Source organism: Neophocaena asiaeorientalis, unplaced genomic scaffold (assembly GCF_003031525.2).
Source record: "Neophocaena asiaeorientalis asiaeorientalis breed wild unplaced genomic scaffold, Neophocaena_asiaeorientalis_V1.1 scaffold327, whole genome shotgun sequence".
NCBI classification, from domain to species: domain Eukaryota; kingdom Metazoa; phylum Chordata; class Mammalia; order Artiodactyla; family Phocoenidae; genus Neophocaena; species Neophocaena asiaeorientalis.
Genome location: NW_020174560.1, coordinates 2,885,683 through 2,901,601, shown reverse-complemented (window position 1 = coordinate 2,901,601; position 15,919 = coordinate 2,885,683). Strand labels below are relative to the sequence as shown.

At 39.0% G+C, this 15,919-nt stretch overlaps 1 protein-coding gene across 5 annotated transcripts in view; it reads right to left on the bottom strand.

The window, feature by feature from the left end:
- Positions 1-555: 555 nt before the first annotated feature.
- DGKE (diacylglycerol kinase epsilon) overlaps positions 556-15,919 on the bottom strand; it is a 26,330-nt gene continuing 10,966 nt past the window's right edge. For 4 of the 5 annotated variants that reach the window (XM_024757581.1, XM_024757584.1, XM_024757580.1 and 1 more), the window contains 10 exons: positions 15,041-15,160; positions 12,818-12,961; positions 12,416-12,573; positions 11,987-12,038; positions 10,782-10,895; positions 9,665-9,736; positions 6,870-6,997; positions 6,263-6,374; positions 5,704-5,879; positions 556-5,021 (listed from right to left, as the gene is read on the bottom strand). In XM_024757581.1, the coding sequence (XP_024613349.1) occupies positions 4,994-5,021; positions 5,704-5,879; positions 6,263-6,374; positions 6,870-6,997; positions 9,665-9,736; positions 10,782-10,895; positions 11,987-12,038; positions 12,416-12,573; positions 12,818-12,961; positions 15,041-15,160 (1,104 nt within the window). In that variant the 3' untranslated portion in view covers positions 556-4,993. Of the gene's footprint in view, positions 5,880-6,262; positions 6,375-6,869; positions 6,998-9,664; positions 9,737-10,781; positions 10,896-11,986; positions 12,039-12,415; positions 12,574-12,817; positions 12,962-15,040; positions 15,161-15,919 lie in introns of all 5 variants that reach the window. The other variant, XM_024757583.1, reaches the window with a different exon arrangement.

The following is a 15,919-nucleotide window of genomic DNA, read 5'->3' as shown; positions in this document are numbered from 1 at the left end:
TACCTTTCCTAGAAAGATGAGCTCTGTGCTCCTGGACCTGCTTCCCTGCGGTCAGGTGCTCTAGTCTGCCCAGTCCCACCACCCCCACCTTTGTCTCCTGCCTCTCTCCTCTAAGCACCTGAGTCTGCAACCTCTCCATTGGCATAGCTCCCACTTTTATAAAGAACTGGGGGGCTCAAGCAGAACAAATAACTTGCCTAATGTTAAACAGTGGTAGAGGATGGGTTTTCAACCTAGATATTTCAAATAAATTCTCTTCTCTTTGCACTGTAACAGCTGAAAATGAGATGAATGCACCTCACTTATTTGACTTCCTTTACTGGTCTACTCTGCCACAAGCCAGTTGCTAAGTATGTATATTTTCCTTTCCGTCCAAACGTATCTGACCCAGAACTTGCCACACATTGTAATTTCTGTTCTGCTGTAGGCCAAGGACCATCTTCTGTGAAAGTAACTCAAAGCCGTCTTCTCGTTGTTGTGTCAAAGAAAGCAACACAGGATCATACTTTTCAAGTGCTGCACTTTAATTTTATTAAAAAACAAGCAAACATCCCCAATGTATCAAATGCTTTAATTCACATTTCTCTGTCTGTAGGCATTGACCACAATACAGACCCAACACAACAAAAGCAGTTAACACAGGGTAATTAGTGATAGGGACATAGTACTGAGGCCAAGGGGGGAGAAAGTACACGAGGCCAGCTGGCTGCTCGAGCGGACCCGTCACAAGCGTCCTTGACACTGTGGGTTCACAGAGCCGATCCAGTCAGTCCACCTGCAGGTGATCAGGGCCGAGGGTCTGGCTGCTCTAAACTTGCACAAAACAGAACTAAAACCAGAGCGCCGATTTATGTGCTGGGCTCATTCAAGCTGATCAAATTTGAGAAGAAGACTGCTGGCAGAGCCCAGAACTGGAGTAACGAGAACAAAAGTTCTTACGAGCCACTGTCACCCAAGTACACAAAGCACCCTTCCTTACTCTAGGAATTTGCTCAGATAGCCCAATCTTCTCATCCAATCAGGTTGTCCCTTTGCCTGGACAATGTTAGAGGAACAAGGAAGGCAATCTAACTTTCCAGCTCTCTTTTCCGCATTCCGAGTCAGTCATCAAAAAGTACCACGTGATGGTGATTTCCTATAGCTTATCTTGTAAGGCGCATTCTGCTTTGACACTTCCCTTTATCGGTGAGGTAGCTCAGGACATCTTTGCAGAGACTGAAGTGTCCTAGGTCTACTATCAGCAGTACACTTAAATTTATAGCTTCTAGGTGACTTAGTTTCTGCAGACATTTCTGTAGGTGACTAACCTCAATCATTTAAGTTTTGTGAACTTCTGTATTCGAGGGTGACAGTTTTTGATTCTTTCTCCAGAACCTCAGAATGCACCTTTTTGAGACCTGTGAGCCTCATGCACTGACTGCACAGTCAGGGCCATGGGGGTAAATGTGTGTGTGTGTGTGTGTACTTACATAACTAAAATTAAATACACAGACCATTTCTATACTTTACTAAAATTAGAAGTACAAGGAACAGAGGCTAAGTCAGTGCTTTACTATTCAAAAAAATGCCTTCAAAATTTGTGAAATAGCCATATTCCAAGTGGCCATATTCCAGGCAGCAACTGAGACATCCAAAATATTCTTTTTACAAAAAAACAAGAGGTTTCTGAATATGTAAAAATCAGTAGAAAATTAACCAGGTGACAGAGTCATTATAGTGGCTTCCAAACTCTTTGAAAGAAAATAGTGGAAACTATTTTTTTTAAAAAAAGGAAGTGTTTTATGTACCGAAATCTGATCTGAAGCAGCACCCCGGCGTGGGGAGAAAGCAGAAGCCCCAGTGGGCTCCACTCCACCGGCCCCTGAAGCACTGCTTGTCCTCCAAGACTCCATGGATCAGAGCCCAGAACCTATAGTTCCACAGAAAAATCTGAGGCTACCAATTTTTATGTAACAGAGTTTATCAATCTGGATAGGATACGAACCAATTTTTCATACAGTTCCTTTAGAAGATAGATTTGGGGGGAAGAAAGCAGTTAGTGGAGTGAAGGAAAAACACATTTAAGAACATCCAATTAATTCAAAATTTCTGCATAGTATCTAGCCGGCAAAAGCCCTGGGTGAACACAGGAGGTACAGACGAGTAACTTTAAAATTTCAGTGTGCATCAGAAGCGTGTGAGGTGCCTGTTCATGAAACCAGAGATGCCGAGGTCCCACCTCCAGGGACCCCAATTCCTCAAGTCAAGGGCTGGTTGCTGGGCTTAGGCAGCCACACTGTCAACCAGTCCCTGAGGTGATTCTGATGCTGCGGACAGACTGCAGGGTATATACTTGGAGAAACAGGAGATAAGCCTTCAAGGGAAAATTTGAGAAAGGCAGGGGCATACTTCTAGAAAGCAAAACCAAAACAACCTCTTCTGTCTTGTTGCTGAGAACACGCCTTCATTCAGATTGGGATAGAGTAACAACACTGTTTTTTCTTTTTAAATTTCTAGATTTGTAAAGTAAATCTACCTATGTTCCATTGTCCCAAATTAGGTAGAATATTTTAAAAGTGTCAATATAAAGTGCTGGCTCTTGTTTCAGTGTTATCGTTTTGAGGGGAAAAAAGCTTACAAATTACGTATTCAGATCCACAGGAATCTGTAAATTAACATCACCTTTAAAGTTTCCTAAGTCAGCGCAAATTTAAAATTCCATAATATACATTAAATACAATTTTACCTTATACTACAAACACACACTATTTTTCTTTTGACATACTGGTAGTATTCATTTTTACAGCACAAAAAGAACTGTTTGCAATTTCTGAGTCACAGTATATTTTCCAACTCTAAGTAGGCAAACATATACTACATGTTTTTTGACACACACTAAAAAAAATAATAATTTTGACTATAAAATTTTATAAACATTAGCTACATTAAGGGGTCACAGCTAATTGTCGCAGAAAACCTAAAACACATTTAAGATCATGTAATCTTACCATTAGACAACTTGTATTTTAAAACACAAGTCAGTTTGATTTCTATTAAATATAACAAAGCACTGAAAATTATCTCCATCTACTTATGGGATCCCTAAGAGCTGCCAGGTATTCAGTATTTAAGTTACTAAGTTTGCGAGGAGTTAGGAATGCATTAGAACAGTAAAAGATGAGAGAAATCTGAAAAGACATGAAGACATGCTTTACTACACTTCTTCCTGAGAATTTAGAAGTTACTTTTTTCTTCTTTTTTTTTTTAATCAAGTTTAAAATGGAACAGAAAAATCCTGTGGCAAGTGATGTTTTGTAAAGTGTGGAATCCCTGGTAATGTCAACAACTGCTACTCTAAAATATAACTTGCAAACACGAGTCTTATAAATTGTACTTATTTAAAACAAGGCACATGCCTACACATTTATTTGAAATGCTGAGTAAATGTGCCCAAAAAGTTAGCGAATTTAAAAAAAATAAGATAGTATGTTTTATGATATGGTATTCTGAAATAACTTTCCTAAATAAAAATTAAGTCTGAATGAGTGACTACAGTAATAGGTAAACTTTGTGAAGGGTCAAAGCAGGGAAAACCTTCACTGGATTATGAAAACTGAAAAAACAATTTGTTTTTAAGTAAATGAGGGTGTTGTATATAAATCTGTTCTAAATCAAATGTAACATTATAGTTACAGTTTTAAAAATTAAAAAAAATGATAAGTTATTTTGATTATTTTAATTCTGATATCCCATATTAAATATTTACTTTGATTCTATAATTAGCACTATGAATTACAGATAAAATATAGCCTAAAGCAAAGTGAATTTAACAGTATATTTGTAAAATGTGATATCTGTAACAATTTTGACCATGAATTAAACAATGAAGCTCATTATACTCAAAACATGATCAGCCCCTTGAAAGAAAATCTACAAACTCTCCCACCACCGCAATAGGTAACCTACCATGAATGGTATATGAATAAGGTGAAAACAGCTCTGCTCACAAAATCTTAAGAATACTAGACTTTAGCTGCTCCCACTGAGACCTGGAAGAGGTTAATTTAAGCAAAATAAAAGCATTCTAATGTAATGTATTGACTACTGTATATACTACTTAGTTGTTCCTTCAAAACATGGCCTGGGCCTGAAGGTGACTGAAATTTAAGCTTCTGGCAACTCATAATCGATGACAGATTCATAATAGCCCCTTAAGGGGAGCTAACGGTGTTGAGGGGATACATTCCAATCCTTCAGAGATTAATGTCATAAAAGACCACCAAGCCCACAAATGGGCCATTTGTCCTAAAACACCAGGCTGGAGGCCCCGTGGGGCGGCCCCACGGCAGGACCTGAGGGAGTAGGTTGGGGAGCAGCAGAGGGGCACCCTCGGCATATTTCTGAAGAATGAGAATATCTACATAATGTATCTGTCACGAGAATTAAATTATGGGTTTCAACTATTACTTGGGCTACACTTCTGATTGTGAGTAGCAGAATTTATGTGATCAGTTTAACTTATTAAATAAAGCAATATATTGTAAACACTAAACACAGGTATATGACAATGAAGAAAATAAATAAGTAAAAAAATATATATCTCTCATTTTAAAATAAATATGATATAAACATTTTAGCAGAGGATTCCATATCCACTTCCCCAAGGGGAAAATCTGTTAAGTACGTTGGATATAAAAGACTACTATATTTCAAAATACTACCAGACCACTAAATTTTTAAAACTTATCAATTAACACTGAACATTTTTGGGCAGTTAATCTGACTGGTAAATTTTCTTTAGTACATTTTTTTGAATTGTTGACACTGTCTTTCAATCAAAAGAGAAGTCGGTGAACCATCCAGCTTTAAACCTGTAACTTTCTTTTTCTTTTCTTTTCTTTTTTTGGCCACTCCCCCTGCAACGGAAGCCTGGAGTCTTAACCACTGGACCACGAGGGAAGTTCCAAAACCTGTAACTTCCAATCCAAAGTGCTCTGATTGTTAGTTATGCAGTTCACCTGGGTGGTTCTCTTTTGCCTACACTGGGATAAAACAAGATGCTGAATTTCAGCTCAACTTGGTCATTAACAGAGTTAACCAAACATTAGGGGGTCTGAAAATGTTCCTAAAATAAAATTTAAAATAAAAGATCTGAGTGTTGTCTTTCTTTTACATGTCTCCTTCTGGGGTTTCCTGGAAACAGATCTTTATGGATCCACCTGGTGCTGGGCTGTAGGAAATCTTAAGAGGCATGCTGCAGGGAGGATGTCCAGCATGAACCATGCCAGTTTGACACCAACTATCTCCTTTCAAAAATGCAAGTAACTTTTAAAACGTTATGGTGTCACCACAGTAAAAATTAAGATGGAAATGATTTTCCCACCCACATCTTGTTGCACGTATGTGTCCATCAACTGTGTGGCTCAAGAATAGGGAACGAGCGCACACTTCAGTGAGCCAACTCTCAAACACAGGGCCTTCAGGGAATGTCCCGGGACTTTCAGTTAGTGCTACATGATCAAAGAGTTTGCTGAAAAAAGACCGGGCATTTGGAAGCAACCGGAACTCTGGCTGTTTTTGGAATGCTATTTACATAAATGTATACCCATTACACTACTGATGAAATGAAGACTAAACCAGCTGACAGAGTTCTATTTTGGAGGAATGTGTATCTACTCGTCTGTGAGGATTCTACACTAAGTTCTCTTTTCCTCCTCCACCTACTCAGTTTCCTTTGTGTCCTCTGGATCTGAAGTACTAGAGATGTCGTCATCTGTTTGTTCTCCAGAGAAATATAACATCAGCGCGTGCGTCTTGTGGGTTATGGTGACAGTGCAGGGCCCCTGGGCCCAGGGCTCCCCATCGACCTGCATCGGCATCATCGAGCACTTCAAGATCAGCTGGAATTAGGGACAAATAACGAGAAAACAGTCAGCCCCCAAAAAGCTCAGAAAAATCTTCCTTAATAACATCCCAAGTCCCTTAACCCTCTTTCTCAGGGACATTTATTAGCATTTCATTCTTAGAAAATTAACCTGAATATATCTTTATTCCTCAATTGTTTAAGGGATTCTTTTTCACTGAACACTTCATTTCTTCCGCTGGATTGAGGGTCATATTTCCTGTCTCTCCCCATTCTACTCACCCCTGGTGGAGGGTGACCAACAGCATGGGCTGTAAACCGCATACTGGTTTAAGGCAAGGTATAGCATGTATATTTACTTCTACACATCAATGGCTTAGAAATGGACAAATTAGTCCATTGTAGCAATATTTCACCTACCCGCACTGTATGTGCTTGTCCTATTCGAAAAGGATTTGCCAGTTTCACTTGAATCTGAGCACAGTGGAAAGACCCATACACTCCAACAACTTCCAGTAAACCATCATCATGCCTAAAATTGGACAAAGGAAATATGGATTATGTGATGCAATAAAATAAAATCAACCCCAATAGGACAATTACTTTTTTTTTTTTTTAATTTATTTATTTTATTTTTGGCTGCGTTGGGTCTTTATTGCTGGGTGTGCGGGCTTTCTCTAGTTGCGGAGAGCGGGGGCCACCCCTCGTTGAGGTGCACACGGGCTTCAGTAGATGTGCCCGTGGGCTCTAGAGTGCAGGCGCACGGGCTTAGTTGCTCTGCGGCATGCGGGATCCTCCCGGACCAGGGATCGAACCCACGTGCCCTGCATTGGTAGGCAGATTCCCAACCACTGCGCCACCAGGGAAGCCCCAGGACAATTACTTTTTAACATAGGTGGACCAACAACTTATTAAGTATTGATATTAACAAGGTATACAATAAAGAAAATCTGTGGGAAATATGTTAAAAGTCTACAAAGAACAACAGAAACCAGTGACATAAAAAACCACTTGCAAATGTACATACCTGGCTAGAGGGTAAGTCTCATCTCCCATCCCTTCCCACAGTCTGCAGCCACCGCCCCAGTAGCCAATGTTCAGAACGATAATACCTTCCAAATTCGGCAGTTCTACTCGCTCACCATCCAGCTCTAGCTTTAAAGAAATACAAGGAGTAAGTTACTTCAGGGTATGCTACTGCCAGACATAGTCACTTAGAATTCCCATCCATTTTCATACACATAAGATGTGACAGCCGGTAGGAAGACTGCTTCGTACTCCTCACTCCAGGTAACCTGGCCTTTCTCACCTGTTCAATGTTTACTGTAATAAATGAATTATAACAAATGAAATCTTCTAAAACCAAGGTCATCAAAGAAATCCTTTTTTGTTGAATCCCCTTATATTTTCAGGTTGTATCTAACTTGCTGTTTTAATAGCACCTCACACTGTTGACCCCTTCCTCTTTTCCTGAATTATTCTCCTCCTTTGCTTTCTGGGAACCAGACTACTTCTCTGGATGTTCCTCCTCAGTCACTACTCCCAACCTCACGTTGAAGGCATTCCACATAGCTATGTACTGGGCTCCTTTCTCTTCTCTACGTACTCTGGATTGAAATCTGAGCCACTTCCATCTTGCTAATTGCCATCTCTGTGCTGATGGCTCTATTTTGCTTGTCCAGGAAAGTGAACTGGGCTAGATCTATAAATCTAACTGCCCACAAAACACTGCCAACTGACTGCGGCACCTCATCTACTTTCCCAAGAAAGAGTAGCACTCCCCCGCCCCCAATGCCGCAGCCTAACCAGAAACCTGGGAATTAGCTTTGACTTCTGTGCCTTTACCCTCCATACCAATTAATCACTAAAAACAACTGATGCTGCTTCTTCTAAGTATCCATCCTTCTCCATCATTCCTGACAGTACCCTAGTCCAGCAGCCCATCGTTTCTCTAGCTTTACTGTCCTCTTATTCATCTCTCAAAGATTGGTTATATTGACACTTATCCCCTTATTACATCCCTTCAATGGCTTGACTCAGTGCTCATGATGAAATCCAAGTTCCTTAACAAGTCACAAGTTCCTCTGTGATCTTGGCCTCTGTCCATCTCTCCAGCCTCAGCTCTTATCCCTTTCTCTTCCGCAAGCTATGGTCCAGCTTGAACACACTCAAATATGTCACGTTCTCTCTTGTCTCTGGGCCTCCACACGTGCTGTTCTAAGCCTAGAATAATTTTCACCTCTCTTCATTTAGCTAAGTTTTATTTAATTTGCAGACGGCAGCTTGTCACTTCTTCCAGAAAGACTTCCTTGTCAGTCACTTTCCCTAGACAGTTTCCAGTCCCTGGGTTATGTACTGCTCTTATCTGTTCCTCTAAGACCGCATATTTTCCTTATCAGATCACTTCTCATGCCATATTGCAATATGATTTAAATGTCTTTCTTCTCTCCAGACTGTAAACTTAGTGAGACCGAGGGATTTATCACTGTACAGCTAGTACCTAGAACAGTGCCTGGCATTTTGTAGGTGGTTTCACAAATAATTTTTGTATAAATAAACTATTAGACCAAAAAAAAAAAAAAGTGCTACCTTGTATGCTTCACTCTACCCCTGCTATCAAAGCCCAGGAAAAAGGAAATATGACAAAGCAGAAGGCAACATTGTTTACGGCAACCCTCGCCATCCCTCCTGTGCCGTGAGCTCAGCGTCTACCCCACCGCAGCACCTTCCTTGGTGAGTATACAGTCAGGCTCCTCCCTCTTGGCTCTTTTTTCACTCTTTCCCTAAGTTGTTTATTGTTTGGCTCTTCCCTTCTTACTTTTTTTTTTTTGGCTGAGCTATGGTATGTGAGATCTTGGTTCCCCAACCAGGGATCAAACCCACGCCCACTGCAGTGGAAGAGTGGAGTCTTAACCACTGGACTGCGGAGGAAGTCCCCCTTTTTGCTTATTTTAGTAGTTCTAGGTTTCTCTGTATTAATGTCTTTGCCATTGCTATTAACCATTACAGATTCTTTTCTGAAGCAAGCGAGGAATACATATAAAACTTTGCCATATCGTGATGTCAGGGGTGCTGTAGCAATAAGCAATCATGAATATCCTATCTTTATTGCTCATACGTTTCTATTTTGCTTTAGTATGTAAGAGAGACATATCACAACCATAATAGGAGTTAAATTTTGGGCTTAAACTTCCTCTGAGTACATGATGAGTTAGGCACTGTGTCAGAGAACTCACATGGACGCTGTTCAGAGTCTGTCTACGTAACAGACTGGAGTTACATAATCCCGGGTTCAAAACCTGGTTACCTATATCCTTGGGCACTTTGTGAATGTGGGCAAGTTATTTAATTTCCAATAGTTTTCTGCGAGATGGGAATATAATAGTACCTGCCTTACAGGTTGTAGTGAGAATTCAGTGGGAAAATGTGTATAAAGCACTTAGTAAAGTGCCTGGTACACAATAAATACTCCCTATGTGTGAGCAAAATATGTTAATAGAAAGTTCAGCATTTTCGTTAAAAAAAAGTTCATAATCCAGAAACCACCTAAAAGTTTAAAAGCTTACGTATATACACTACCAAACGTAAGGTAGATAGCTAGTGGGAAGCAGCCGCATAGCACAGGGAGATCAGCTCGGTGCTTTGTGACCACCTGGATGGGTGGGATAGGGAGGGTGGGAGGGAGGGAGACGCAAGAGGGAAGAGATATGGGAACATATGTATATATATACGTGATTTTACTTTGTTATAAAGCTGAAACTAACACACCATTGTAAAGCACTTATACTCCAATAAAGATGTAAAAAAAAAAAAAAGGCTTACCTCAACTTTTTTATTCAAATCTTTACATTCTTGCACTAAACAATCTTTGGTTCCATAAAATAAGTAAACAGCCTATGAGAAATGGACAGAAAATATGATATTAAAGCAATCTAACAAGCCCTGTAAGCAAGAAAGAGACACTGAACCGAAGCTCCCTGATGTGATGGTTGAGTCATGTATCCAGAGAATGGACTAGATACAGATGGAAGAAGGGGCACCATTACTTCTGAGTTTAATTAGCCCATTTTTTCAGGGGAATGTAGGATGGGGTGGTTTGTGCTTAAATGCTGTTTTCTCCCAGTTTATCCAAAAAGGTACACCTTATAAAGAAATACTGTGTTAAAATTAGAAAATTCCACCTTTTCCTAGTACTTCAGATTACTTAATGAAAGTAACACAGGTAAGTCTAGCAAACATTTTATAATCACTTTTGAATACAGAAAGGTTGATGGAAGCACTGAGATGTTAAATAGCAACTGTATAAACAGCAATTCTTATTGCCTTAGTAACTATATTAATAAAAGAGAGCTATTTGTAAATTTGAAATATTTGTAAAACAGAACCAGGAACAAAACTGTTTTGTATCTATTTTTTGCATCCTATTGCTCAATCACCAAAAGTCATTAAAAAGATTCCAAGACAAAACTTCCACCAAAGGAATCAATTGTACTAGAAACCAGAGATGATCTCAGTTAGAAGTGCGGTAAACAAACTGCTCCTTTTCTTACCTCATCTGCCTTTTAGAGTCTTTTCAGGCCAATGGAATCTAGTTTTCCATGAATGACTTCTCCAAAAATTTATCCTGCCTAAATTTATTTCCAATTCTACTTGCCATTTAAGTAAGATAAGCTCTCATATATTCCATTTAGTTGCCATCTAAGCGAAATATGCTGTAAAACATCCCAACTCTTGAGTTAAAAAAATTTTGTCATGGTTATGAAATACTTTAATACATTTAAGGATCTAATTTGACAGTCTCACATAAAACAGAACAGGTAAATGTTTCCGTAAGTTAGTTCTATCTCAATCTAGTTGAAAGAGTGCTAGATATAATTGAACTATTGATTTTTACTGTACCTTAGGTGATAAGCAGGAAAGGTTATTTTATCCAACACACCTTATTAAGAATTCTGCTAGAAAACAGAGATGGTGCCTTCTCACGATGAGCATGAAAATTGAGGGCCATAAGAGCATCAGGTCCAACAGAAAAATAGTTGTTCATTGTGAATTCCTGTGGAAAAGGGTAAAAATAAGCAACAGATTATGCTTCCATCCAAGCCTGTGTTATATAATAAATATGTAAATCTTAGTCTTTGTGTTCTTTATGAAAATTAAGTACTTTCTGCATTCACTTTTTGCGTAGAGTTATTTTATGCTATCCAGTGAAGTTTCCAGAGATAAAGCTTCAGTTCAAAGGCTGATCCTATAAGATATAAACTTCACTTTCCATTTCTGGTTAATATGCTACATCTAAATGGCTCTACTTTGCACCCAGGCTTTCCACTCCTGTGTTCCCATTACATTTGCTTTTTACTTCCATTGCAACTCTCAGGCTCTCAGCTTTTTCAGTCTCAATCAGGCTACTGGTCCCCGCTTAACTTATCTTACTTCCCAATCCAGCCTGGATCCCCTCAACCTAGCTGCACTTAATCTTCTTCCTGAGCAATAAGCTTGCATTTCTGACTTCTTGTTCAGTGGGCCACAGACTCAAGGGTGACATGCCCAAAATCTTAACGCATTTTCTTCCTATTCAAACCTGAAACTCTATTTTTCTTATCTTGGTTAATGTCACTTCTATACATCCCGTCATAAAAACTAGAAATCTGGCAGTAATGTTTTTTCTCGCTTCCCCTAATACCAATCAGCTGCCAAGCCTTGATCAATTCCACCTCTAAAACGTCTCTGAATTGTCCTCATCCTAAGATTCCCTTTTTTTGGGTCATAGTGCAGGTTTCTAAGCTATTTTCACACTATCTCCAGAGTATCTTTTTAAAAATACAGATCTGCTATCTCTCTATTATTTGCTATTTACTAACCATGATGTGCACCCTCTCGTCTCTATTTCCTCTACCTGGGAAGCCTTTTGTTCCTTTCTCTGTTGATCTAAATTGTATTTAAATTTTAAGGACCAACTCCCAGGTCACTTCCCCTGAAATATTTCCAGCCTGATCTACCAGGGCGGAACCAGGCACACCCCCAGCCTATTTCATAACCAGCTCCCTAGAGATAAGGAACTGTCGCTGTGTCCCACCACAGCACCACAATGGAAGCACTCCATCATGCTTGTTGAGACCACTCGAAACTGCAGCCCTAAAAACGTACCTTGAGTTTTCTTAAGTTGTAGTATCCTTTATTTGTTACTTGAACTTTCCATCTAAAACAGAAGTTAAAAAAAGAATCAGTAATTATTACCAAATTAACTGCCAATTAACTATAATTATTACCAATCAACTCTGGACACCTGGTAGACGAGGTTGTTCTATTAAAATAGCATTTGGAGAAATAAGCACATTTAAGTGAGTATGTAAGTTTTGAAATGAGTACTCAGCCTAATGTATGACTTCAGTCCTTACATAACAACAAAATATACAGCAACAAAATAAAACACCAGTAGCCATGTATAAGTACAACTAACATAGTTTTTTACATTTAAATTACATTTAACTTTATAACTATACAAGGTTTCATTTATAATCCAAACAATATTCCCAAAGCTCAAGAAATCTACTTTTGGGGGGAAGTATAACTTACCTATCTAGTTTAACTCCATCTGCTTCCATCACGTTTCTTAAGACTTGTGCAACTGGGATTTCTCCCGCATAGCCTGTACCCCAACCCAAGGTATTAGATAGATCGTTGCCTGTTCCCAGAGGCAAGACTGCAACTTGTGGAATGTATTTCTCTTGTCCCTACAATATAGAAGATATATTTTTGATTTTTCTCTTCAGACTATTTGTAGGGTAATAGTATTTGGTAAAATTTAAAGCCAAAGCAATAAAGATACAAATATAATAATAACTGCTCAATCACAATATTTAAAATTGGCAATGTCTTCTAATATTCATCTGCATAATAAAAAATATATGCACAAATACTGTATAGTTATCTTAGAAGTGCTTCTGTGAAAGGCAAGTAGGTCTTAAAGATGGATACCTTAATCTTCATTTCATCAACTGCATCCAGGACCCAGCCCACAGTCCCATCCCCTCCACAAACAAGGACTCGAGCTGAGTAATAGGGAAGAAGAGTACAAAGTTGCAGTGCTTTGACAGGGGGAGTTTTAGTAACATCAAAAACCTAGACGTGAAAGAAAAGGAAAAAATTATTTTATCCAACACTGTCATCCATCTGTGAGGATAATTTCCTTCTAGAGGAGTACATAGATATGCATGAATAACAATACTGGCTACGATGCGTTTATCGTTAACAATATGCCAGGCACTATGCCAGACTATATTCACTGTGGATCATCCCAATGCTGACCCTACAAAGCACGAGCAAACCTCATTCTACTGTCCAGGAAATGGAGGCACAGGAAGGTTAAATAACTTGCCTACGCTTCCTCTGATAATTAGGTGCTGACATACAAATTCAATCCTGTAGTTTATCCACTACACAATATTGCCTCTTTGCTGTTCACATAAAACCAGGCTGTGCTAAGTTCACCTTTAACTAGTGCTTCATATTTTATACTGGATTCAAAAACTCCACTACTAGTGCAAGTTAGTACCAATTTCTGGAAAACAATTCTGAAATATGCATAAAATGACATAAAGATGAAAGGATCCTTGATACCTATAATTCTGTAAATGATCCAGGAAAATATTTCAAAAGATGAAAATGCCCTGTGTGTAAAGATATTTAGTGTGGCATTATTTATAATGGCACAACCTTAGAGAGAAACTTGACCTCCAACAGCTGGAGACTGGATATAGATATATCCATTTGATTATTTCTTAGTCATTTCATACATAATTATGAGGACTATGTTGCAACACGGAAAAATATACTTTTAGGTAAAGAAAACAGAATGTAAACTTCTACCTAGATTATTGTTACAAAATGCTAATATGTAAATGCACAGACAATTCATGGAAAGAACATCGACAACTGAAAACAACTGATGTGTTTGTGTGGAGATAATGCAGGTGATTTTCTTTCCTTTTAAAATTTTATTCATTTATTTAATTTGGCTGCGCCACGTGACTTGCAGGATCTTAGTTCCCTGAACAGGGATTGAACCCCAGGCCACGGCAGTGAAAGTGCTGAGTCCTAACCAATGGACAGCCAGGGAACTCCCCTTTCTCTTTCCTTTTAAAATTATTTTTATATTTCCTTAAGTTGTGTAATGTTGAAAGGGAAAATTACAAATTAGAAAGAAGTTACTGCATTTATGATGGTTGCACAATGAGTTGTTTAGTTTTTCAAAATAGAAGCCGCTAGCATGTCAGCTCAATCTTAATGGTCTGAGTCTTTTATTCTTACATTTAAAAACGTTGGTGTGCAATTACTCCCAATTTCCAGCAATCACTGTTTTACTCTCTGTTTCTATAGATTTACCCTTTCTGAACATGTCATATAAATGGGATCATACAATATGGGTCCCCTGCATTGGGCTTCTTTCACTCAGCATGTTTTTGAGGTTCATTTATTGTAGTATGTATGTATGTATCAGTAGTTCCTTTTTATCACTGAATATTCCATTCATATGGGTATATCACACTTTGTTTTATCCAGCCACCGACTGATGGACAGTGGGGTATTTTCACATTTTGGCTATTATGAATTATGGTGCTATGAACATTTGCATAAAAGTGTTTGTGGGATATATGTTTTTGTTTCCCTTGGGTAGATTCCTAGAAGTTCTAGGGGGTACGGTAAATTTATGTTTGACTTTCTTGTTTTAAAAAAATATCTATTTATTTATTTGGCTGCGCTGGGTCTTAGCTGTGGCACGTGGGATCTTCGTTGCCACATGCAGGATCTTCATTGCGGCGTGGTTGGATCTTTAGTTGCGGTGTGTGGGATCTTTCAGCTGTGGCATGTGGGATCTAGTTCCCTGACCAGGGATCGAACCTGGGCCCCCTACACTGGGAGCACAGAGCCTTAGCCACTGGACCACCAGGGAAGTCCCTGTTTGACTTTTTAAGAAATTGTCCAAGTGTTTTCTAAAGTTGCTGCAGCATTTTACATCCCCACCATGAGAACCCCTCTTTCTCCACATATGTGAATGGCTCAGTACTTTCATAATTATTCTTCTTCCCTACAATCAGATGATTACTGGTTTCAAGCATTAACAACCATTACAATTTAGGGAAAATGTAGAACTAAAAATGAAAAGATTAATACAGAAAGGAAGGTTTTCTCTTTGGTTACCTGTACGGGATTTAGGAGGATCCTGAATTCTCCCAGCAGTCCTTCTCCCATATTAGTTCCACTACGAGAGTTGGCCAGGATTATTAATGGAGTCCACTGCTTTCCAAGCTTAGATGCTAGCTAAAAAAAGTAATGTGAGTGAAAAGACCTTAATATCTCAAAGACGGTGAGCAATAAGTTTTTTCATTTCTTAATAACAACAGTGCTGTAAATTTGCTGAGAGAGAAACAACTATCCCAATCGATACAATATAAAAATCAAAGAATTCTAAGAATGGAAAAGTTCCTTAGAAATGAACTAATTTCTGCTTAATATATAATTCTCTTCTACATTATTTTAGATAAGTCATCCAGTATATACTTGGATACTCATTTAAGAAGGAATTCACTAACAAGGCGGCCCATTCCACTACTAAATCAAATTATTAGAAAGTTCTGACTTAAATTGAGTTAAAAATCTGTCTTTCAATAACTTTAACTGTTCTACTTTTTTTTTGCGGTACGTGAGCCTCTCACTGTTGTGGCCTCTCCCGTTGCGGAGCACAGGCTCCGGACGCGCAGGCTCAGCGGCCATGGCTCACGGGCCCAGCTGCTCCGCGGCATGTGGGATCCTCCCGGACCGGGGCACGAACCTGTGTCCCCCGCATCAGCAGGGGGACTCTCAACCACTACGCCACCAGGGAAGCCCCATTGTTCTACTTTTGATTCCTGAGGCAAGGAATAATTTCATTTGTTTTTCCATATAACTGTTGTGTTCAAACACCTGAAGCATTATATTGTTTATCAGTCTTGTCTCCCAGGCAACACGCTTCAACCCTTCTTAGAATGGACATTGATCTTCTCTGCTCTCTTAACCCTGACTGTCCTCTTCTGGATGAAT